Source organism: Quercus lobata, chromosome 10 (assembly GCF_001633185.2).
Source record: "Quercus lobata isolate SW786 chromosome 10, ValleyOak3.0 Primary Assembly, whole genome shotgun sequence".
In the NCBI taxonomy this organism is placed as follows: Eukaryota; Viridiplantae; Streptophyta; class Magnoliopsida; order Fagales; family Fagaceae; genus Quercus; species Quercus lobata.
The window spans coordinates 21,776,436-21,801,706 of record NC_044913.1 but is presented as its reverse complement, the minus strand read 5'-3'; the positions used below and the strand labels follow the sequence as shown (position 1 = coordinate 21,801,706).

General features: G+C 36.6%; 1 protein-coding gene across 1 annotated transcript; it reads left to right on the top strand.

Annotated features, from left to right (window-relative positions):
- Window positions 1–18,821: 18,821 nt before the first annotated feature.
- LOC115965740 (TMV resistance protein N-like) lies at window positions 18,822–24,905 on the top strand. The gene is made up of 6 exons (XM_031085035.1): window positions 18,822–19,422; window positions 19,667–20,750; window positions 20,856–21,071; window positions 21,174–22,235; window positions 22,302–23,082; window positions 24,748–24,905. Exons 1-5 carry the CDS (start codon window positions 18,935–18,937, stop codon window positions 23,037–23,039), a joined length of 3,588 nt encoding a protein of 1,195 aa, XP_030940895.1. The 5' UTR covers window positions 18,822–18,934; the 3' UTR covers window positions 23,040–23,082; window positions 24,748–24,905.
- The last annotated feature ends 366 nt before the right edge of the window (window positions 24,906–25,271 follow it).

Genomic DNA, 25,271 nt, shown 5'->3' with positions numbered 1-25,271 from the left:
ATTACTTGTAAGGACACGATTCCTGCGCGGCCCAGTGACATTTTTGGGTTCACGCGGGAGAGATCCCTCACAATACGATTTGTAGAGAGTGGGCTTGAAAAGCTTGGGCTTGGTCACGGGGGGATGGTCCGGTCTGGATTTCAGAAAGATCCCTGTGGAAAATGGACTGGGCCTAAACGTTTAAAGCCCCGCCATACTGCCACCTCTGAGAATGGGATCCTCGGACTTGATCCGAGGGCCCTTGTGGTCCTTTCCGGCTGTCCAACGGAGGGCTTTCTCTGTTCTGTGCATGGATCGTTCCGGCAATCTTCCTCATGAAGTCTCCCTTTTGCCTCTCTCCCCCCTCCTCCCCTTACTAGATTCACTTACTTCTCCTTTTATACTAGTGTGCGTTCGATGTCCTTCGTCCACGTGTAGGGTCAGTCTTTACAAATACTGACATTGGTCCCATCAGTCTAATCCCGGAATTGTTGGGGATGACTTGATAAAGCTGTAGAGTACGGTTCTGCCAGGCATTGGGCCTTATCCAGAAGGGTATTTAGGGTAATCGCCCCAAGGTATTTTGGATTTCCTTACGAATTTATCCCTTTATTCTGGGCGGATTATGGGCCTGCCGAGGACTAGACTGTCCTCGGCTGCCTCCCAAAAATTGGTCCGTACTCGGCGTCATGGAGCTTGGGCCACAGTTCTCCTCGGATTGGGCCCTCGGACTTTCTAAGGGCAAATGGGCCTGGTCCACGAATTGCTGGGCCCCACAATAGCCCCTCAAAACCCTTCTATCCGAATTCCGGATTGGAAAGGAGGGTTTTGGCAAACCCGGGCCCTTAATATGGCCCATTTAGCTTGATCCCGCATTTATGTGAGCGGTTTCCCAGGAAGTTAGGCGGTTTTTGAGGGATTCCTTTTAATCCGCTCGGAATCTGCTCCTGCCGCTTGGATGTCCCAGACGCGCCCTTAATGAATTCCCCTTAACGAGGCTCATTTATATCCGGCGGCTCATTTGATAAGGTGGAGAAGTGGAACGGACGCCTCTTTTTTCTTCAGATTCTTTGGGAAGGTTGAATGCATTTAATGCCATCCGTTCTGCTCTTCCTATAAGAAGGCAAGCAGGAGGCCATCACTTTCGTACTAACTCCCTTCTATTCTTCTGAGATCGCAACAAATGATGAAGAAATCATGCCCCTCCTCTAGACACCATATTCTGATAAAGCTTGAAATGGCTCGATCAGGGCAAAGGTGGCGCAGACTTAAGATCTGTCTCGCCTCTCTTTCAGCCAAAATCCGAAGCAGGGACTCGTCGTGTCGAACTCTCGGCGTGACTGAGTCGAGAACAACCAAGACCAGCACCACCCGGCTCCTCATGAGCATACCTAATATGGCACCAACGTGTTAGGAGTCAGGGCTGAGGCAGGGGCTAAGTGCTTCTGCTTCTCCCTCTTTTGCTCCTTGGTGCCCTCCTCCGCTTTCCTCTTATAGTCTTCCCAGCACCAGTTCCGTCCTGGTGCCTTCCCTTTTCCCTCTTTTGCTCCTTTTCTTTCTTTTCGTCCCTTCTCTCTTCTTCTCCTCCTTCTTTACTCATGTCCTCCATCTTCCTCCTTCATCTCCTCCATCTTCTTCATTGATTTCTTCCTTACTATTTCCTTCTCCTTCAATTCTTCTTCCTTCTCCTTCAATTCTTCTTCCTTGTTCTTCATCCTTTTCCGAAGAAGGTTCTTGTCATGATATGAGCAATGTTGAGGCAGAGACTGAAGAGACCTTGAAGATGAGTTTTAGAAGAAGCCTGACTGTTTACTTCTCTGTACTGCGAGTGTTATCGTTGCTTCAGCAGTTCTCCTTTTGTATAGGCTTGTTTGAGCCCTTTTTCGTACATTGTAATAATCTCTTATATTAATAAAAGCGTTTATTATTTCATTTTGCATATTCCGTTTATGTTTTTGTATATTGGTAAATGCTGCTCGGCTCAATGAGAAAGTATCTAAACCGATGACAACTAAGACCAAAATACTTGATAATAAAAAGATGTTGCCATAACTCTAATATAAGTGTTTGGCCCAATAAGGCCGACCAGTGAAAAGTAATGATTACCCATGCTGGCCGAGGAGAGAACTGGAGGCTTGATGCCGTGTTTGGGTCCGAGGACCATACAAGGCCTTGATTCTATCCAAAACTCGTAATAATAATAATTTTTATACTTGGTTTCCCCATAGGCTTGAGTCCGAGGACCATGCAAGGCCTTGGTTCAGTCCATAACTTGTAATAATAATAATTTTTATACTTGGTTTCCCCATAGGCTTGAGTCCGAGGACCATGCAAGGCCTTGGTTCAGTCCATAACTTGTAATAATAATAATTTTTATACTTGGTTTCCCCATAGGCTTGAGTCCGAGGACCATGCAAGGCCTTGGTTCTGTTTTATTCCCTCTCCTTAGGTATCCCGTACGCGGCCGGGCAGGAGGTTGTCCTCGGCATTAGTTATTACCCGGCGTGGGCCGTAGTCCGTGGGCCATCATGTAGCAAGGGCATGGGCCGCGAATTTACTAGGCCCACGGATCATGAGATATTTCCATAATCTTTGGCCACGCGGTACTTTTGGGTGTCCCGATGTTCGAGGTGCACCTCGACGAGGCTCCTTTAGTCTTGTCGTTGCAGAGGTTTGTTGGAAGTCGAGCTGGAGACGTTTTGTCTGTAGCGTTCCTCGGGAAGCTGCGCTAATTAAATGCCACCACCCTATCTCCTCAAATAAATAAGAGAGCAAGTTTCTTTGCCTAGGCACCAGCTCCTTAGTCTCCTCCTTCAGCTTCCTCCCGCAGCAAGTCATGTTTGAGACGAGGGTCGGGGAAGAAAAACTCTCTCCGCCGCAAAGGCGCCACGTTCTCCTCAAGCTCAGAAGAGTGATATACGGGCAACGAAGGCATAGATTCAAAGAAATATTCCCTTATGACAGAGGGGAGAGGGTGTTTCCCACGCTTTTAGTCAAAATCCGAAGCAGGTTCTGGTCATGCCAGATTTTTGGTATGTCCGAAGAAGGAATTTCCACCATCAGCACTGTCTACCTTGCAGCCGGCAAATTTCTGCGGGGGCTTCCCAACTTTCGGCTCCCTGCATCTTCTTTGTAGATGGTGTTAGCCTGAGGTCAGGTTCTTTTGCTGCCTGAGTTTCGGGCACGTGAAAGCGTTGAGGATGAAACGAGGTCTTGAGGCAGTAGCCAACCTCTCCTCTGTGCTACCTGCATCCTCCCCACTGCGGCGTGAGGCTCAAGTTGGGCTCCTTTGCTGCCGGAGCTATGGGCATGCGAAAGCATGGGGGAAGGGACAAGGCCTCGAAGCAGTAGCCCACCTCTCGTCTGTGCTACCTCCTCGGCCTTCTCTTGCTTCCTTGTAACTTTCCTTTCTATCATGTAGCAAGTTTTATCACAAGTTGATTTCAGCTTTTTGTTGTATGCTGTACTGTTTCTTTGTTTTAATAAGAAAGGAAATTTTGCCTACTTATTTTGAATACTACTCTTTTTGCAACATTATTTTGTGGAAGGGTGTGCTCCCTGTGTCTGTTTCTTCAATGATACTTAGAGTAGGAAGTTTTGAAACATAATCCAATCAATTCTAATGTACCAACACTACCAAACATTACGGCGATAACTCATAGCAAGTTTAACTCAGGAAACTAGCAAAAATAACAATTGAATATTCTGTGATAAGTATGAGAGTACCGTCCGAGGAGTTGACGGAGGGTAAAGAACTCAAATTGTTCCTCAGGTGACGTATTGCCCTACGTCGCATCGATTCCCTTGGTGCTGCAGATCTAAGAGCAGACTTGTGAATCCCCGCAGTTTGGGAACTGACCCAATGGTGAGTGGAGAGCTTTCCTCAGATGAATCCAAATTCTACGTAATGTAGTTTTCCCTTACGAGTAGTTGATTTTCCCAAAGGTTTGAGTCCGAGGACCATACAAGACCTTGGTTCCGTCCGAAACTTGTGATGTTTATCTCTTGTACTTGGTTTCCCCATAGGTTTGAGTCCGAGGACCATACAAGACCTTGGTTCCCGTCTTGTGAGATTTGTTTTTTTTGTGCTTGGTTTCCCCACAGGCTTGAGTCCGTGGACCATGCAAGACCTTGGTTCTGTCCATTTTGATTTTCATCTCTTGTACTTGGTTTCCCCATAGGTTTGAGTCCGAGGACCATGCAAGACCTTGGTTCTGTCCAAAACTTACGAGATTTATTTTTTGTGCTTGGTTTCCCCACAGGCTTGAGTCCGTGGACCATGCAAGGCCTTGGTTCTGTCCAAAACTTTTGATTTTCATCTCTTGTACTTGGTTTCCCCATAGGTTTGAGTCCGAGGACCATGCAAGACCTTGGTTCTGTCCAAAACTTACGAGATTTATTTTTTTTGTGTTTGGTTTCCCACAGGCTTGAGTCCGTGGACCATGCAAGGCCTTGGTTCTGTCCAAAACTTTTGATTTTCATCTCTTGTACTTGGTTTCCCCATAGGTTTGAGTCCGAGGACCATGCAAGACCTTGGTTCTGTCCAAGACTTACGAGATTTATTTTTGTGTGTTTGGTTTCCCCACAGGCTTGAGTCCGTGGACCATGCAAGGCCTTGGTTCTGTCCAAAACTTTTGATTTTCATCTCTTGTACTTGGTTTCCCCATAGGTTTGAGTCCGAGGACCATGCAAGACCTTGGTTCTGTCCAAAACTTACGAGATTTATTTTTGTGTGTTTGGTTTCCCCACAGGCTTGAGTCCGTGGACCATGCAAGGCCTTGGTTCTGTCCAAAACTTTTGATTTTCATCTCTTGTACTTGGTTTCCCCATAGGTTTGAGTCCGAGGACCATGCAAGACCTTGGTTCTGTCCAAAACTTACGAGATTTATTTTTTTTTTGTGTTTGGTTTGTTTTTCGGATGTAAGCCCCTAGATCAGGGCGGGGAGAGCCGGCTTGAGGCCAAGAGCCCCTAGGGCTGCCTACGCCATGGGCGCTGCAAGGAGTAGCCCCTAGCAGAAGTTTATGTCGGAACAACAGCTGCACGTCAAAGGAGACGGAGGAAGCTCCGTGGATTTTTGCTTAGTAGAGAGTTGACTCCACCGCCACCTGCGCCAAGCGCGCATGCTTCCCACAGACGGCGCCAATTGTAAGGACACGATTCCTGCGCGGCCCAGTGACATTTTCGGGTTCACGCGGGAGAGATCCCTCACAATACGATTTGTAGAGAGTGGGCTTGAAAAGCTTGGGCTTGGTCACGGGGGGATGGTCCGGTCTGGATTTCAGAAAGATCCCTGTGGAAAATGGACTGGGCCTAAACGTTTAAAGCCCCGCCATACTGCCACCTCTGAGAATGGGATCCTCGGACTTGATCCGAGGACCCTTGTGGTCCTTTCCGGCTGTCCAACGGAGGACTTTCTCTGTTCTGTGCATGGATCGTTCCGGCGATCTTCCTCATGAAGTCTCCTTTTTTCCTTTTTTCCCTGCTAGATTCACTTACTTCTCCTTTTATACTAGTGTGCGTTCGATGTCCTTCGTCCACGTGTAGGGTCAGTCTTTACAAATACTGACATTGGTCCCATCAGTCTAATCCCGGAATTGTTGGGGATGACTTGATAAAGCTGTAGAGTACGGTTCTGCCAGGCATTGAGCCTTATCCAGAAGGGTATTTAGGGTAATCGCCCCAAGGTATTTTGGATTTCCTTACGAATTTATCCCTTTATTCTGGGCGGATTATGGGCCTGCCGAGGACTAGACTGTCCTCGGCTGCCTCCCAAAAATTGGTCCGTGCTCGGCGTCATGGAGCTTGGGCCACAGTTCTCCTCGGATTGGGCCCTCGGACTTTCTAAGGGCAAATGGGCCTGGTCCACGAATTGCTGGGCCCCACAACAGCTTTTAAGCTCAATTTTTATTATATAGTATATAATATGATATGATATGATAATATTGATGATTAGTAGAAACAATACTTGTTTATGATTATGGTTTCTTGAAAACATGAAAAGCCCACCAGCACCGACATCAAGCAATTTTCTGTTCCTCTCTCTTCTGTTTTCTCTCTTTTTCGTTTAATTTCGTTTACAGTAAAATTCAATAAGTAAGGACTAAGAAGGTGAAAAAAAGAAGAAAATTAATTGAACGGTGTGTTTCAATTCAAGGTTCTGAGCAACGTAACCAGTGGTAGAGGATTAAAACAGGAGCAAGTGCTAAGCAAGCTAACCAGTGAACTTACTAAAACCCTATAGGCATATCTCATGGAACAGCAAATCCTTTTGCAAAGTCATTAATTTTTTTTATAACAGGTACGAAGGAAATCTACTGAATTTTAAGATTAAATTTTCAATATTTAGATAATGTTAAACCGTGTAGAAATAGTTACTGACAACGTCAAAAAACAAATTTCCAATAAGTTCTTCACCTGGAAGTTATTACACAAAGAAAAATAGTTGGTATGTTCAATGTTTTAATAAAAGAATAATAAGGTTGTCAGGTTGATGAAGAACTTTGCTCCCAGCTGTCATTGTAGTCTCTCTCATTAGTATATTCTTTTTTATTTTTTATATATAGTTGAATTGTGGCATCGTTTTCCCACTTGCACTTGCACCCTAATTTGTTTAAACAATCGAGTTGTTGACCTCACTGCAAAACGAGGACGTGAATTCTTGCAGGTGACTCTATCAGTTTATCTCTTTGATTCCCTTTTTATTATAACAAGCATTACATAATATGCACTGAATATGGCTTTGAAATGAATTAAAAGATTGGAATCAGACGTTGGTTTTAGCAAAAATGACCAAAACTTACGGGGGGTTTGGTACATGTTTTCAAACAATAATTTTCAGTTTTTAAAAAATATTACATGTATTTTCACGTACTTTTTTACCAACACGTATTTTCACACATATTTTCAAACAACAATTTTCAGTTTTTAAGTGCCTGTATCCGAGGTGGCCTATTTTGTTTTTTGCTTTGTCATGTCGCTGCCATTGATGGCTTACCAGTCACGTTATCGGGTCAAATTAAAAGATAGATATTAGGTAGTGTAGGTTTAGTTTACCATAGTTTAGTGAATTGTGTTTACCATGTGAGGTTTAATTTGGCTGGGGTTTCTCCAACTCCCAATCATTGCTCTGAGCTTCTTCCTCTCTGATTTTCCTCTGTGATTTTCTCTGAGCTGGTGCGTTTGGTGGTCGAGTTCTCTGCATTTTCTTTTTGAGGTATGCCTTTCTTCCCTTCTCTTTTATGGCGTAGACATAGATTATGACAAGTTTCTGATTTCTCTTTCTTTTTTTTTTTTTTTTTTGGGGGGGGGGGTTTAGGATTCATCCTTTTCTCTTTGTTTTCTGGTTTTCTATGGTTAGTAGCTTTGAGATTAGGATAGCCTGCCCCTCGATTTCTTTCCTTTTTTCATGTTTGGGGGGGTTCTTTAGGTGTTTTCCCATACCTTGAGAATTTTGTCTTTGAGGGTAGTAGTTTGAGTGTTGCATTGGTTGATTTGCTGCCTTTACTTTGTCAGTTAATTGATTGGTTTGAGAATTTGGTGAGGGAGTGAGGGATAATGTTTGAGGTTAGATCTAGTGAACTCGAGACTGGGTTGTCTTCTAATGACGGCCCAGTGGAGGCTGGGGTGATACTGCTGTTTCTGCTTCTTGGGAGGTTAGGGCTTTCCATGCCCTTGACGAGGTGTGTGGTTTAGACGACAACACACTTTCTAGGTTTAAGGGTAGATTCCAGTTCTCGGATAGGGTTAGGGTTTGTTTACCTCAAGAGGAGGAACGGGCTTGCCACTTCTTCCCTGGGGAGGTATGCTTCTACGAGGTTGCCTTCCTATGTGGGCTTAGGTTCCCTATCCACCCATTCATTATGGAGCTGTTAGGCCACTTTAGTTTTGCTCTCAGGCAACTTATGCCCAATTCGTGGAGGATAGTGGTCAGCTGTATGGGAATATGGCTGGCTGCTACGGAAGGAGACATGATCAGAGTGGATGAGCTCGTCTACCTGTACCGTTTAAAGGCGTTTAAGGAGCACGGGTATTATGAGCTGGTGCCATGGGAGAGGAGGACTAGGATCGTCCGGGATCTGCCTTCGTCTTTCAGATACTGGAAGTCCCAGTTCTTCTTTGTGTCCAGGGATGATTGGGAGACTCCCTCTAACGAAGTTTTGGGTGATCTCCCAAAGCTGCTCCGTCAGTGGAGTACCCTGAACTTAGGTGCATCATTATTTCTCCTCGTCCCTTATTTTTCATTGTGTTTATTTATCGTCACTAACTCTTTCACCCATTGTCTCGTGCAGTTAAGAGATGGCCCAAGCTTAAAAGTAGGTACAAGGGACGCGTTGAGAAGGCCATTGCATACGCGAGGACAATCGAGGATTTTGACAACCTGGTGGATCCTCGAACTCTTGCTTTTTATTGTCTTGGTCTAGAATCGTCTGCCTTCATCCTGCAAAATATTGAAATTGAGGAGAAAAAGAGTAAGTGTTAGGCTTGTCCATGTTGATTCTCTTGCCTCCTTTCCCTTTTGTTGTTGTTGTTGTTGTTGTTGTTTTTTTTTTTAATTTTTTATTATTTTTTTTTTACAAGTGTTTTCCTTTTGCAGGAATGACGACCAAATTTAACCAGGAAATGTATGCCCAGATGAGGGCTAAGAAGAACGAGTCCCTTTCTAATCTTGGGGCCAAGACTGTGCATGTGATGGAAAAGGGGGCCCTCGTCACTATAGCGACTTCGTCTACACCTTGCACCGAGATGGTGAGGACGGCTTCCCCGACCATGAATACTATTTAGAGGATAATATGATCTAGGACTCCTTTATTGTAAAGGAATGTAGTATTAATGACTTCTTTAAGTCATAACATACATAAAGGAGGAATAAGACTCTTTTAGAAATAGTAAAGTACATGATAAGTATTTCCATTTACTTGTTTCTTTTGGAGATATACTCTTTGTATAACTATAAATTTTCTAAAATTGATTTGAAAAGTTTGTTCCTATGACATTTGTCAAATTATGGATTGGGTGAAAACCTAGTATATGATACTTCCATTTTTGAAGATGTCAAGCATTTGTGCTAGAAAGGAAGTCTGACAAATTGAAATCAAAAGGTAGAAAAATGTATGTTTATGGTGAGTATCCAAAAGGATTTGTAGAAGATTGTTTTGGTCATTATAAAGAAGACAAGATGTTTGTAAATTACAAATACAAAGTTCTTCATGATGACTATGAGAATAATCTTAAAGAATTGTTCTAGAAGAAAATGTCAGAATTTTGTAAATTCATACTTTTGGGATAAACTTTTGAAGTCATTCCACAAGGATATGAATTTGATCCTCGGTCCTACGTAGAGGCAATAGATAATATGAATATGAATTCTTGGATCAAGGTTATGTGAATAGAATTAGATTCTATTTAAAGTCTAGAACTTGTAGAGGCGCCTAAAGGCATTAAGCCTATTGTTCTCAAATAGGTCTACGAGGAAATGAGATTGATAGATTTGAAGGTGCAAACCTTCAAAGTCAAGACTCGTGGTGAAAAGATTTATTCAGAAAGGAATGGTTCGACTATGAAAAGATTTTTTCACCAATATTCAAGTTTGACTCTATCTAGATTCTCTTATCCATTATATTTCATTTGGTTGAAATATGGTAATGGATATCAAGAAAGCTTCTTTTAGTAGCAATCTTGAGGAAGACATCTATATGATGTACCTAGATTTGTACATAGCAAAGAACCAATAGTGATTAGTATGTAAGTTGCTTAAATTCCATTTATGGACTAAAGCAAGCATATGAATCATAAAATATCATCTTTGATCAAGCAATCAAATTGCTTGATTTTGATCAAGTATTAAATGGCCTTAGGTGTGTAAAGCTATATAGAATAATAAATCTCTTAATGTATGTTGATGACATTCTATCATTTAAAATGATGTAGAGTTATTGTCATCAATAAAGTTTTGTTGTCTAAGTCTAGTTTGATATAAAGTACTTGGGAAAGTCTAGTCACATCATAAGATTCAAACTTTGTTAAAATTTAGAAATTAGGATGTTGGGTCTATCTCAAACTGTTTAAATAGATTAGATTCTAGCCAAGTATAGCATGTAATACTTCAAGAAAGGATTCTTTCCTTTTAAGTTTGAAGTTTCTTTATAAAGGATTATGGTCCTTAGATATATAAAAGGAAAAGCACATTAAGACGGTTCCTAATATCATGTCGATAGGGAAGTCTTTATGCTATGCTATATACTAGGCTAAATATCTATTTTGCGGTGGGCATGGTAAGCAAATATCAATTGAATTAAAGATCACTTAATTTAGTGGGAGTAAAGCATGTACTCATATATCTTAGGAGAATGAGGGATTATGTGCTTGTCCACAAAAGTGAAGTTTTGATAGATACTGGATGTACAAATACTGACTTGTAGTTTGATTGTGATTCATGAAGCTGGGCTTCAAGATATGTGTTTGTCCTTAGTGATGAAGATACACATTAAGCGTAAGTATTATCTCATTAGCGAGATACGAGTACTTGAGAAGTAGTAGTGGAAAAGATAATTTATGCAATAAATTTGGCTGAAACTTGTTTCCAAACCTTGCCTTAGAGTGACTATGAATTACTTTAAAGGGAGATAAGTGTCGGATATATGGTAAATTGTCTTTGAGGGCAAGTGGGAGATTGTTGGGGTTTATGCCCTAAAATCCAATTTCATGGCATGACATAAATAATTAAATTGTTTAATTATATGAGACTATTTATTAATGAACTAATGGGACATTATCTTAGTCCATGAGATGCATAGTATATGATTTATGTGAAAAGTCACAGAAGATATAAATCACAAGTTCTTTGTAAACTCAGAATTTTAGTTTGTAGTCGGTGATGAAATTGGGCGTTTCATCTGCGAAAACTATAACATATCAACTACGATGATTTGTCTTAATTATGGAAGTTGAGACTTCTAGTTGGTATTTTGATATATTTTAAGAGTTAAGACATATTAAACTGAACTGCTGTGAGATTTATTATTCTCCTAATGACTGTCAAATGAATAATAAATCTCACGACTTTTATTTACATCAACTCTAAATCCTGAGAGAATAATGGACCTGATCATGAGATGTAGGTTGCTTTGATATATCAGGAGTGAGATCTATAAGTTATGGTCAAAACCTTAGTATGTTGGGCAGCTGCATTTAATGTTGATGGAACATATATTCTCAAAATGGAATTCATAGTCTCTTAACGGAGATATAAAATATTCCCTCGAGATAAGTTTAATGGGTTTGGTTATTCAGAGTGTTGGGCTCAATCACTTTAGTAAGGAGTTATTAAAGTATATATTTATGAAATTGGATTTCATAAATATATGATGAATAACATAAATGATTAAACCGGGTACTCAAGGATTAAGATGAAGTAATCTTCAAAGTGGCAGTCTATTTCATGAATTTGTATTACTACAAATATTTTAATGAAGGGGTTGCATGTATAATAAAGTATTGGGATATAATTTATAGATAAGGTCTAGAGTGCAACTATATTTATATAGTAGTATTAAATATAGTTAATGGTAACTTTGGACTTATCAAGAGTTGACAGAAAAGCCCAAGGTCCATTGAAGATAGTGTCTTATTGGTCTATTTTGGTCCCACTCTAAGCCACATACTAGAGCCTAATTGGAATGGCCCAAAAGGCTAGCCCAATTAGATAATTAGTTGTATATAAGGAGAGAAACATACATAATTTTATTAAGGATTTTGATGAGACTTTCATAAGGTCTTTCATTAAGATCATACAAAGAATGAAATGGTTTGTATGTGAGTGTTGGACACTCTTTATTCTCTCTTTCGAAACTTATTGAGAGACCACACATCTTGGGCATTAAGTGGAATTGGAGTGAAGATTAAAAGTCTTCCCAAGAACTTATGATCTTCATTTTTGAATTTCACCACACAAAGGTACACATTCTTGTTCTCAAATTCTGAAACTTACATAGCACATGTTATCTATTGCGAATGAAGTAGATCCGTTATATTTCCGCTGCGCACATGTATTTTTCCAACACTTTTTGGGTGTCATGATACCTAGTTAACAAAGAAATCAAAAAAATATAGATGGTGCAACAATTATTACTACTAAACATAAGAAGTAACATCGCCAAAATTATTTAAAAGTTCTCATCAAACATAACTTAAATACCAAATGCTCTGACAAAAATCAAGATCATAACCTAATTTCAAGTGTCTACAGGATCATGACCTAGTTTTCAAATGTCTATAGAATCATATCCTAAGCTTTGATACCACAATTGTAACGCCCCAAAATCATAAGCAATAAAAGTTTATTTAATCTAAATAATCCATAAAAAAATATTAAATAAAAGAAACCAGCAACCTAAAATCTCATCACAAATGTCAAAGCACTAATCCACCAAAGACAAAACATTATCAAAATAATTCTCCAGTACAATGTTTAAAGCCATGAAAATAATAATAAAATCCTCAGTTCTACAAAATAATTCATAGCTGTTGTCTTTCAAGAATCTCTTTTCCAATAATTCCTCTAATGTATCTGTAAGGGGAAATAAAGGGAGGTGAGATAACTCAATAAGTGGAATTCACTAACATTGAGGTGTGGGTACAAACCTTTCAAATAAATAATTCTTACAATAAATTCATAACTTGTAACTCATCAATATTTTATCATCAATATTTCATAAAAAAAAATATCTTTATATTATGAATCATCATAATATATATATATACCATCAAATAAACAATTTCCTAGGCTTTTCTCGTGGTCAACATTTACGCCCTGTTGATAGGGTTGTGTTGTCCCCTTTTTGGACTGGAACATCCTTTTTATCCCTTTTCTTAAGGATGGCTCCTTTGGAACATAAAGGTGTATTCCCTTGCTAAGGAGCTTCCTTTTTGGATTCTCAATAGTATACTCCCTTGCTAAGGAGCTATTAAATGTGCATTGTCCCCGTTTCTGGGACTGTCCCTTGCTAAGGACTAGCTGCAATATGATTGTCCTTTGCTAAGGATTAGATACAATATTGAGCTTTTAATCACGACTTGCCATAGGTTTTCAAAACATATTCAAGATGCTCACAAAAATAATCCATTCATAATTCTAAAAAATATAAGGATATATTCACACGTACAAGTTTAAATAAATTTAGGTTGTCCCACAAGTTTTTCATAAAACGAATAGTCAATGTGCACATCAAATGTTTATAAAATATCAATTTCTATATAGAATATCAACATATTTCTTTGATATAAAATAGTTTAATAATCAACACTGTTTGGGAAAACCCCCAAAATTAGTAAACACCACTTACCTCTTATTTGCAAAAATAAAAGAAATCAACCTTCCTTGAATCACAACAGATCAGTAGAATTAGAACCTAGCAACACCAAAGATAGGCCCATCAATACACAATTTCCTACTTAAAAATCTGTTTTCACGCTTAAACAATTTTATCCTAGATAATATTGATATATCCAAAAGTTTTCATTTATTCACTTAACTATCCAATTCACTTTCAGTCTTTGATCAATTATTTTTTTATTTAACTTAAAAAATATTGCTGCCAAATCTGATTTTTCCATTGATATAATCATGGATATTCAAGTACTTCAAAATGGCCGAATAAGGGAAATCTCATCAATCTACAATTCACATCCTTTCTTGTCATGTAGCTGTACCCATCACTCCTAGTCTAATATAATAATAACCATAGGATATCCTTTACCATGATATAAGGATAAGTGGGGGTTGTTGAGATTAGAACATATGCCTAGAAGTCCTTTTTCCTTTAATATATTGATAGGTTAGATTTTATGAAGTCATGCCTATTGTCCTATTAGCTACTATAGTAATTTCAAGCACAACTCCTTCCTAAAAACGTGGGATGATTTTCTAGCCATAATCATTTTTTTTTTTTTTTCATTAACATGATGACAGCGTTGATTTCCCAAGTCCACACCTAACCCCTATGATCTGTGCGGCACAAAGACTAATATACATAGAAATTCTCCATCCTAGGTGTGTGATATATCAATAGCCCTTAAGCTAGATAGACACTTGCTAGGTATCACATAAATACAAGAACCCAAATAAAGAGGAGAGCTGACCTGATTCTTCTACATAGCCGCAGAGAAGAGTAAAACAAAAAGATTGCTTGGTGCCGCTTAAAGAGAGGAGGTCTCCTATTTTTATATATATACCTATATACACGTATAACTCAGATAAAAGGCTAGGGTTTTCCTCTTTTTTTTTTTTTTTTTTTTTTTTTTAAGCTTATTAAGGCCCATATATTTACTTATGCCACCTCACTTGGGCTTCATATTCCATAGTATTTATCTTATTTTTAATATCTTAAGTCCAAATCAATTAAATCCATTTAATTGTGGACCTCCTTTTTAATTTACGTATAAGAATTAAATAAGTAATAAAATTATGGGGTGTTACACATATGGTTGAATCTTAAGAGGGGAACTTGAGGAACAGCACCTAAGGTACTGTACTGGTGTCTCAGGTTGTTCAAATCGAAGGTGCAAGAGAGATTGTTTTGGGGGGTGGAAACATATGTTGTATACTCAACAACAACCAGCCATTCCAGCCTGAATTGTGAAACATGGATCAGAACTAATTACTTATGAGCATAGGCATATATGGATTTATTAGTATTAACAGTAGGTAAATGATAAGTGAAACACATTTATTTATAACTTTCATTTGCTTTGTGGTGTTTGTGGATCATTCTATGTTGAGATACCAATCAGCAATTTGCTTGTTCATGTTCCAAAAAGACATTGAGCTGCATCAAGTTCTCTAATGTTATCCATTTTATCTTTGGAAACAGAGGGAAGTTTCGAACAGACAAATTTTCTTTCCCAATCAACGGCAATTAGCATGCTATACAATGTATGTGAAAGTTTCCATGAATTCCTTCCCTCACATGGTTTAATCTGAAATATGTCTTTTGCAAAGAGTGAAATGTAATACTTTGTTATAAAGGCTAAACATAAGTTGCGTCCACCAAGGTTTGTTTGGGAATCCCGAAAGTTTGAGTCATTTGATTTTGATATACTTTGCAATTGCTAATGATTGCAAGAAAAGGCACTTCCAAGTTCCTTTTCTAGCTTAATACTACTTTCCTCTTGGTTTTGCAGCAAAATACTTACGACCACACTTCTTAGGCAATTTGGTACCTCCCCTAGCACAAAGTGCTTGGGGTCTTTGGGGTAAGGGGTTTAAGCTGTGAACAACGTAGCTAGTAATAGTATTTCTAACAATTATAGAAAAAAAAATGCTTGAACTGGATCTCTTTGGAGTGACTTCAATTTCTTGATGCCCTTTGGTGGTGTTTTATTATGGATAAGTGGATAATTTAGACAGACAATTCCACAGACAGTGGACAGTCACGCATTAAAACATTCAAATCAAAAAGTTATTACAAAAAGATTTACAAAGCTAAAAGGATAATATAAAAAATAAAAGGACAATGACAAGAAATTTTGTATTATTTTACTCAAGTAACTTATTTACTTCTAGGCTTCATAATTAGATGAAAATTTAAAAAGAAAGGATATATTTTGGTTGGGTTCGTGGCACTACTCAATCTCAAAACTAATGCTGATCGAAATTTATTCCATGGTGATTGGTGAATTTCAGTGATAGATATCATTTCTAGGGAATACTTGGAAGGAGGTGTCATCTGTATCAAATTGTTTTTTCTTCTTCCTTACTCTATTTTCCTTTTAATTTTTTTTCTTCAGTTTTAATTGATACATAATCTATTGGAGATGCTTTTATATGGTTAATTCCTTACAATTTTGGCGAGTAAATGCATAATCTATACTCCAAATTACACTTTATGCCCTAAACTTTCAAAATGCACGGTCAGCACCTTAAACTATAACACATGTTACACTTTACACCCCACCGTCAATTTTGCCATTATCTTGGATGGAAAATCAAAGTTATAGCTTTTGGCCTTGAGTCTCAATCAACTCATTGGCGTTGAGCTGATAGCTTTTAAAAGAATAAAATTGCGCCCTTACCATAAGTTATAGCTTTTGGTGCAGTGGTAAGCGCTTGGTTCTAGCAATTGGTATCAGTTGCACACAGTGACAGCTCCACTATATAAGCAATTGATACGGTTGCCTAAGGCTCCAATTAGAAAAAATGCTCCAAATTTTAATTTAATTAAGTCCAAATATTAGCAAATACATAAAATAATATTTTTTTATTAAATGAAAAACAAGAAAAAAAAGAGAGAAATGCTACATTCACAATGTTTTTCACAATACTTTTACAACAAATTCTAAGTAACATGTTGTAACAGGCTATTATTGATAGTAAAAAAATAATTCTAGTAGTGGGTTCAAATTATAACCAGTAACAACTTAACACTTAAGATTTGTTGTGAAAAATATTGTGAGAGTAACATTTCTAAAAAAAAAAAAAAAAAAAAATACACAACACTTTTACAACAAATCCTACGTAGCATGTTGTTACAGGCTATTATTGATAGTAAAAAAATAATCCTAGTAGTGGATTCAAATTATAACCAGTAACAACTTAACACTTAAGATTTGTTGTGAAAAATATTGTGAGAGTAACATTTCTTAAAAAAAAAAAAAAAACCAATACACAAAAAAATTCACAACATTTTTGCACAATAATTGAGCTAACAAACTTACCACCGTCAATCTACCACATCAACAAATGTGAAAAGTTTTGTCAAATTTTTGTGTCTATAGATTTTCTAAAAGAAAAATATATTTGGTTCATGTTAATTTGTAAAAAGTATTTTTTAAAACAAGAAATTTTTTTTTTTTGAGTGGGATTTTTAAAACAAGATAATAGAGTTAATCCTATTAAAAAAGAAAAGAAAAAGAAGATAATAGAGTTAAGTATTATTTAATTTTTTTAAGTCATATTTAATAAATAGATAAAGGGTCATAATTTCAGTTTTCTCATTAAGCTTCTAAATACATTAAAACACCCTGGCTGCGCATGTACAGGTGTTGTTGACCAATGCCAAATGAGTTAAATATAAAAGTAATTTCCAATAAAGTTCTTCACCTAGACGAAATTACACAGAAAAATAGTTGGCAAGTTCAATGTTTTAATTAAAGAATAATCAGGTTGTCAGGTTGACGAAGAACTTTGCTCCTAGCTGCCATTGTAGTCTCTCTCATGATTATATTCCTTTTTATTTTATGTAGTTGAATTGTGTCATCGTTTTCCCACTTGCACCCTTGTTTGTTTAAACGAGGAGGATGTGAATTCTTGCAGCTGGTAACTCTATCAGTCTCTCTCTCTTTGATTACAACGCCCATTTTTTAAAATTTTATTTTAACAAGCATTTACATAATATGCACTAAATCTGGCTTTGAAATGAATTAACAAATTGGAATCAGACGTTGGTTTGTTTTGTTTTTTGCCTTTGTCATGTCGCTGCCGTTGATGGCTTACCAGTCATATGATGGTTATCGGGTCAATTGTGTTTTGGTTTAGTTTGCTGTTTACCATAGGTAGTTAATAGTGTTTATCATGTGAGGTTAATTTGGCTGGGATTTAATTAGGGGTCATTTTCGGTAATTTGTTATTAATTGGAGTTTTTGGGACTTAATAAAAAGGAATGTTCCATTAATCTAAATATACCGTTAATTTAACAGATAAAGTAACATATATTAAGAGTATTTGATCATTACTCAAATATAGAAGAGAAAAATCGTTTGTCTACTAGTGGACTAAAGAGTGTATGAGGAAACTTCATACAACAATCATGAACAGAAACTGGTCCACTGCTTACTTTCCACAGCTTCTCTATATCATGTACTCTGTGTGTCCCAATTGACTGTCTGTGATCTCTATTATTTTCTCTTTTCTCAAACAGAGCACACACAAAGTTATTTTTTTGCGACCAATCATTTAAGCCTCTTCATTTCGTGAGTCGTGACCAACGATATTTACACCCTCAAGGTTCTCTCTCCTCTCTTATGCAAATGTTTTCTTTGTCTGAATACAGAATTCTCTGTTTTTCTTTATATATTAAATTTATATTTAATTTGAATGATGACAAAGTAGAGGGAAAGGGAAGGAACATCAAATTTGTTTTTCGGGTTTTTTTATGTGTTATTGTTTATACCTGAATTTCTCCTCTTGTAGTAACCGTCAAATAAATTAATTAAATTTTCGTTTCGTTTAATACTACGGATGAAACCAGAAATCTAGTTTATGGGGGCCAAGGCATAAGCCCCCCCCCCCCCACCCCAAAAAAAGAGAGGCTAAAATGAAGACTGAATAAACTATGAAAAATAGAATTAATATACAATCAATATTAACAAGATCTTAATTATAAAAAAAAATACAACTTATTTGCTTTCTAAATTGAATTTGATGTTCTTTTTAAATAATGAAATATTCTATGATTGATTTCGCAATAATTTTCCTTTCAATGTAGAAAGTCAATAGCCTTTTAGAAAAAAATATCTTCATTTTTATTTCAAAGCCTAATATTGACAATATTTATCATTGTAAATGTTCGTGTAGTAGTTGTAGTAAAAGTAAAAAGAGTAAATATAGCACATAGCACTAATTAGTTACCAGGAACTTACTCTTGCTTCTCTTATCTTTTCTAAATGGAGGAGTAAATCGCATACATATGGCTATGGCACTAATTAGGTTCATCCATGTACCACGCCTAAAGAAACCAAAAAAACAAAGTCAGGAGTAAATGTAATTAAGCAATCGTAGTAAGGGTAAAAGTATCCTGGAGCGTTGTTTCGTAGTAAGAACCAATACTATTTCTTTTCGTATAAATTAAAATGAGGAAGTTACTTATAGAGAAAGGGTTGATTTTTTAATTGAAGACCTGATTTTTTATTTTTGCTTTTTATAATCATTATTGTAGTTCAAGATTTGGCAATATATTTCAAATGGCTTCCTCCTCGTCATTTTCTTCCTCAACACCAAGTTGGAAATATGATGTCTTTCTTAGTTTTAGAGGTGAAGAAACTCGTAATACTTTTACGGATCATCTATATGATGCTTTGAAAAAGAAGGGCATTATCACCTTTAGAGATGAGGAAAAACTTGAGACAGGAAAATCTATTTTATCGGAGCTCTTTAAAGCAATAGAAGATTCGACAATTGCATTGGTCATTCTCTCAAAAAACTATGCATCTTCTACATGGTGCTTGGATGAACTTGGAAAGATTGTTGACTGCATGAAAGAAAAGGGAATGACAGTTCTGCCAGTTTTTTACGATGTGGATCCATCTGATGTACGAAAACAATTAAAAACTTTTGAAAAAGCTTTTGTTGCACATGAAGAAAGATTTAAGGAAAATATGGAGAAGGTTGAAATGTGGAAAAATGCTTTGACAGAAGTGGCCAATCTTAAAGGGTGGCATTTATTGAATAGGTAATCCAATTTCACATATTTCTTTCTTTTAAACATTCAACTCTTCTTATCTTTAATCTTCTTTGGAGGCTTAAGAAAACCTACATACATCTTCATGATTCTTTCAATTTTTCCTTTATCTAATTAATATAATTTTTTTTCCAATTGAAAGAATAGAACACCACTAGATTTCTACTTATTTTCTTTTGTGTGGCTTATTTATTGGTGGTTTAAACCCATCACATAACGTTCTCTCTCCATGCAGGCCTGAGTCAAAAATCATCCAAAACATTGTGGAAGACATATGGCATAAATTGAGTTATGCATTCTCTGAATGTAATGAAGGCAAAGTTGGAATAATTTCTCGAGGAGAGAAATTGGTGTCACTTTTGTCTATAGGGTCAAATGATGTTCGCATTATAGGGCTTTGGGGGATGGGCGGAATTGGTAAAACAACTCTTGCTAGAGTTGTTTTTCGCATGGTTTCTGAGAAGTTTGAAAGAAGTTGTTTTCTCTCCAATGTTAAGGAAGAATATGAAAAAAGTGGTTTAGTTCCACTCCAACATCTACTTATTCTTAAACTTTTGAATGAAAGTATGAATATACACGATGTTGATGAAGGAGTTTTCATAATCAAGAATAGGTTACGTCATAAAAGAATTCTTCTCATTCTTGATGATGTAAATCAATTAGAGCAATTAGACAACTTAGCTGGGAATCATATTTGGTTTGGTTTAGGTAGCAGAATAATCATAACAACAAGGGATAAACATTTACTACAATTAGCAGATGACATATATGATGTTGAGGGATTGGATGATGGTGAAGCTCTTAATCTTTTGAGTTTGAAAGCTTTTAAAACAGATCATCCTCCCAAAGATTTTCTAGAGTTGTCCAAAGATGTTGTGCATTATGCCAAAGGACTTCCTTTAGCTATTGAAACTTTGGGTTCCTTTTTGTTCAATAGAGGTGTCGATATATGGAAAAGTACATTAAATAGGCTTAAAGAATTTCCAGAAAGTGCAATTCTTCAAAAGCTTAAAATAGGTTATGATGCACTACAAGAAACAGAGCAAAAAATATTCCTATATATTGCATGTTTTTTTAATCATGAGGAAAAAGATAGTGTAGTAAAAACACTAGATCATCTTGGCCTTTACCCTGATGTTGGATTAAGGGTTCTTGTTGATAAATCTCTCATAAAAATGAATGACTCGGAAGTGTGTATGCATGATTTACTACAAGAAATGTGCCAAGAAATAGTTCGTGAAGAATGCCGCGAAGATCCTGGAAAGCGTAGCATGCTATGGTCATTTGAGGACGTTAATATTGTACTAAGTAACAATATGGTAAGAGGTTATTTAGAAAGTTTTTGCATATATTCTATCATATTATTCAGCATTGGCAATCATACAGTTTGCAATTAAGTAATCTCTTTTGCTCATGATTATTAGGGAACAGAAGCAATTCAAGGCATGGCCTTAAAGTTGCTTGAATTGAAAGAGGCAAATTGGAATCCTGAATCCTTTTCAAAGATGCGTCATCTTAAATTGCTTATAATTGATAACGTTCACCTTTTACATGATCCCAAACATCTACCAAATAGTTTAAGAGTTTTTATTTGGAGTGGGTACCCTTCAAAATCTTTGCCATCAAGTCTCCATCTAAAGGTAATATAGCCACCCTTAAAAAATTATATTTTTATTTTGCATTCAACAGTAAGGTTTTATAAATGCTAATTGCTTTATGTTTCTTTTTGGGGCTTTTAACAGACTTTTGAGAGATTGAAATCCCTCCAATTGATCAAGTTTCAAAAAATTATTGAAACCCCCGACTTTCACAAAGTCCCTATTCTTGAGAAATTGGTTCTTGAAGATTGTTTAAATTTACCTAGGGTGCACCCATCTATTGGAGTTCATAAAAAGTTAATTCATCTTTGTATAAAAGGCTGTAGAAACCTCAGAAGTCTTCCAACCAAGCTTGAAATGGAGTCTCTTGAGACTCTTATTCTTTCTGGATGCTCAAAAATTAAAAAGATTCCAGAATTTGGAGAAAACATGCGGCGTGTATTGAAACTTTACTTAGATGGAATTGCTATTACTAAACTACCCACATCAATTGGGCATTTGACCAGCCTTTCTTTATTGAATATAAAAGATTGCAAAAGTCTCACGTGTCTACCAAGCACACTTTTTAATTTGAAGTTGCTTAAAGAAATGAATATTTCTGGATGCTCAAAACTTGAGGGATGGCCTGAGATATTGGGGAATGCTGAAAGTGTAAAGGAGTTAGATGTGTGTGGAACTGCTGTAAAAGAGGTGCCTTCTTCCAATGGTCTCTTAAAAAATCTTATGCTATCTCTCCGTGGATGTAAATCTAGATCTTGGTATGATTTCCTCCCTTTTTATTCAAGGCCAAAAAGTCCAAATCCCGTGGGATTGTTCTCTCTATCAGGTTTGTGTTCTTTGACCAACTTGAATCTAAGCGACTGCAATCTCAGGGCAATCCCAGATGATATTGGTTGCTTATTCTCTTTAGAGGAAATAGTTCTAAAAGGAAATAGTTTTGTTTGCCTTCCTGATAGCATCAGTCAACTATGTAAGTTGAGAGGAATGGATTTGGATAATTGCAGGAGTCTTCGATCATTGCCAAAACTTCCATTAAGTGTTGTACATGTTTGGGGAGAAGGTTGTGCCTCACTGGAAATGGTACCAGATCTTCTAAAACCTAATTCTTTTTGTGAGGCAGAGCTTTATCTTTCAAATTGCAGTAAACTGGCTGACAATCAAGGTTTCATTGACATGTTTTTTACAGTGATAAGAAAACAACTTCAGGTCTCTCTCTCTCTCTCTCTCTCTCTCTCTCTTTGTGTTATAAACAACCTGCTTTGTATGTTTTAGGGACTCTCTCTTTTCGGTAGAGTTGACAAGCCTAATTACAATTGGAGATATGACATGGTTATTCCTGGAAGTGTAATTCCGAACTGGTTTAGGTATCAAAGTATGGGGGCTGAAGTGAATATAAAAGAACCTTCTTCTCATTTTTGTTCTAATGACTGGATGGGGATTGCTGTTTGTGTTGTATTTTTTTCTATTCCACATCACCAAAACAAGGGCTACTATTCACTGTTCTGTCGGTTGATAGTGAATGGAAATAAATTGAATGTTGCTCCAAGCATTAGTCGAGCAGTTAGTTCATCAGATAATATTTGGCTACTTTATTTGCTTAATCAATACTGCAAGGAGTCAAAGGAGGACCTAAAACTACTGAAGGAATGTGAAGCAAATGAATTCAGTGAGATTGGCATTAAAATTGAAACCATTCTAAATGCGAAGGTGAAGAAATGCGGGTTCCGTATGGTATACAAGAAAGACATAGAAGATCTAAACGAAACTATGTCTCAAAGTAGCAACCCCATCATCATTCCTTATGAGGACTTGGGTGTTCTCCATCATAATTCTGACAGTTCAATGGTGGTAGGAGAAGGTAACATAGCAAAGCGAACCCGTGACGATTATGATTGCGCTAGGCCTAGTGGAGAAGGAAGCTCTAATGATATGCCAAATCCAAAAAGGATTGAAAAGCTCCAAGAATTTAAAACCCATGGTAACTCTGATTGTGCAGAGTCAAGTGAGTAGGAATGTGATGAGGAGTTTAGTGATTGAAGAATTCAAATACTCTGTAAGTCAATGAATCAAAATTAATTACTATATTTTCTCTTGATTACTAGTATGTCATTTGCCTTTTTTTTAATCTTTAGTTTTATCAGTTGCTGAACTATCTTTTTTCATTGAAGGTACTTGTTCAATGCAAAAACAAAGATTTTAAAACATAGTGTTATAAAATAAACAATGATTATGGTATTTTTGGTTCAGTTTTTTTGTGTTGGTTGCTCTCTTGATGTTGGATTATTGGACTTGTTCATGAGGAGAAACTATCATCACCATGAGAAAGGAAGACAAGTGCAGTCCATTGTATGCTTCTGAATTTCACTTGCTCTAATAGATTACAGGGTAAAATATGAAGTTTTGTTGCCTATATATAGTTCATTATTTAAAAAATTTTCAAAATGCAAAAACAATATATGCATGCCACTGTAAACATTATAATCGGAATTAATTGTTATGTCATTATAGATTATATATGTTAACTCTTGTATAAATCACAATCAAAATGATTAGTCTAGCTAGATGTAGCATCCTTCAAGCTTTGTCGTTGAAGGTTTTCTATGGTTATGTATTGAGTAACCGTTAACCAAAGAAAAAGCTCTTTTTCCGATAAAGAGACCGGCCTATTTTTCTATTCTTTTTTTTTTTTTTTTTTTTTTTTTTTTTTTTGTTCTCTTTTATTATTATTATTTTTTGCTCTGAAATTTTCATTATTAAAATGTAAAAACAATCATAGAAGTTATTAAAATGATTTGTATTAGCATGTTTGAGGACATTGTATTGTAATTCTCATAATGCAACAAACTCTACAATCAAGTCACAGTTAGTGAATGTTCAAAATTTCAAACATCAGGTGTTTGATTATAACTTACTTTTTATGAGGAATTAATGTGGATATTCAAAATTTACTTATTGACCAAATCATTCAATTGAGTTCTTGATATATTCACATAACGTCGACATTTTTCATAATTGATTGATCCATGGGTCAACTGAAAAAAAGATCTACATTAGCATAAGTTATGTTTTTGGTAATTTGCTTAAGCTATCATATTAGGAACCTAAGCTTGTACCTTTATGTAAATATATTGCTAGGTTGTTAGACATGCTGTGATGGTATCGTGATTTAGCATAATTGAATGTTGAATAGTAAGTAGAACTAAGTGGCCTTAGCCATGTGCTGCTTTTATTCTGCAATGTAAGAAAATTATCATTCACATCACTGTCCTCTGTAATGCTTGTGTTGAAGCATTGGTGAAACCTTGTTTCAATCCCACTTAAAAGTAACATCTTTTTATCTGAATTTTGTTTCTAGGTTATGTATATATAAGATTAATGATTTAAAACTCTTTTATTATGAAGTAGCTGTTTAATTATGTAAGTTTTTACCATAAGACTTTTGTGCTTTTTCCCCTTAAATGTACTTGATAGTTTTTCCACCATTTTAGAACTTTTACTCTGAATCAAATTATTGACTGAAAGTTGTCCATACCCGTTTCATATTGTTACCAAGCAAAAGCTGAAACAAACCAAATGACCTATCTCTAACTTAATTAAGTTAGACCTTGTTAAAGAAACTTAACTAGAATTAGATTTAAAGGAAAAAAGTAGACTTTAGAGAAACCTGACCATACATCAAATTGATTATATAATATCGGAGGCAAATTTTCCTTAACAGTGCTCAGGCTGGAGAAGGCAAGCAACTGTGTAGACAAGGTTGAAAAATGAGGATGGTAGCCTGCTTGGATTGGTAAGCCCTCTTGTTCTACTTGCCATCATTGTTGTATTACATCTTGAATTTAAGTTTTCTCACATTCTTCCCATTGGGTTTGTTATTTTAGCTGAACATATTAAATTTCACAATGGAATGATGCAAAATTTGGATAATCATTGTCATTCATTTTTGGCTATTTTAAATTTTTTATATAACATTTTGGGACTCTCCTAGGGAAGTCAAATCTGCATCTTTTTATAGGTAAAGTTATCATTACAATTTGGCTTGGAAACAGGACTAAATTAGGGAGCAATACTCTCCTGAAGTGGATGCTCAATTTTTTATCCAACCCTATCTCAAGGTGAGGAGCTACTGATAGTCTGAGATGGCCTCAATGGCTCAATATAACACATGGTCGATATAAGGCCAAAGTGAAGCTATTATTGAAAGTAGGGGGAACTCAGGTAATGGATTCTCAATGGAGGGTC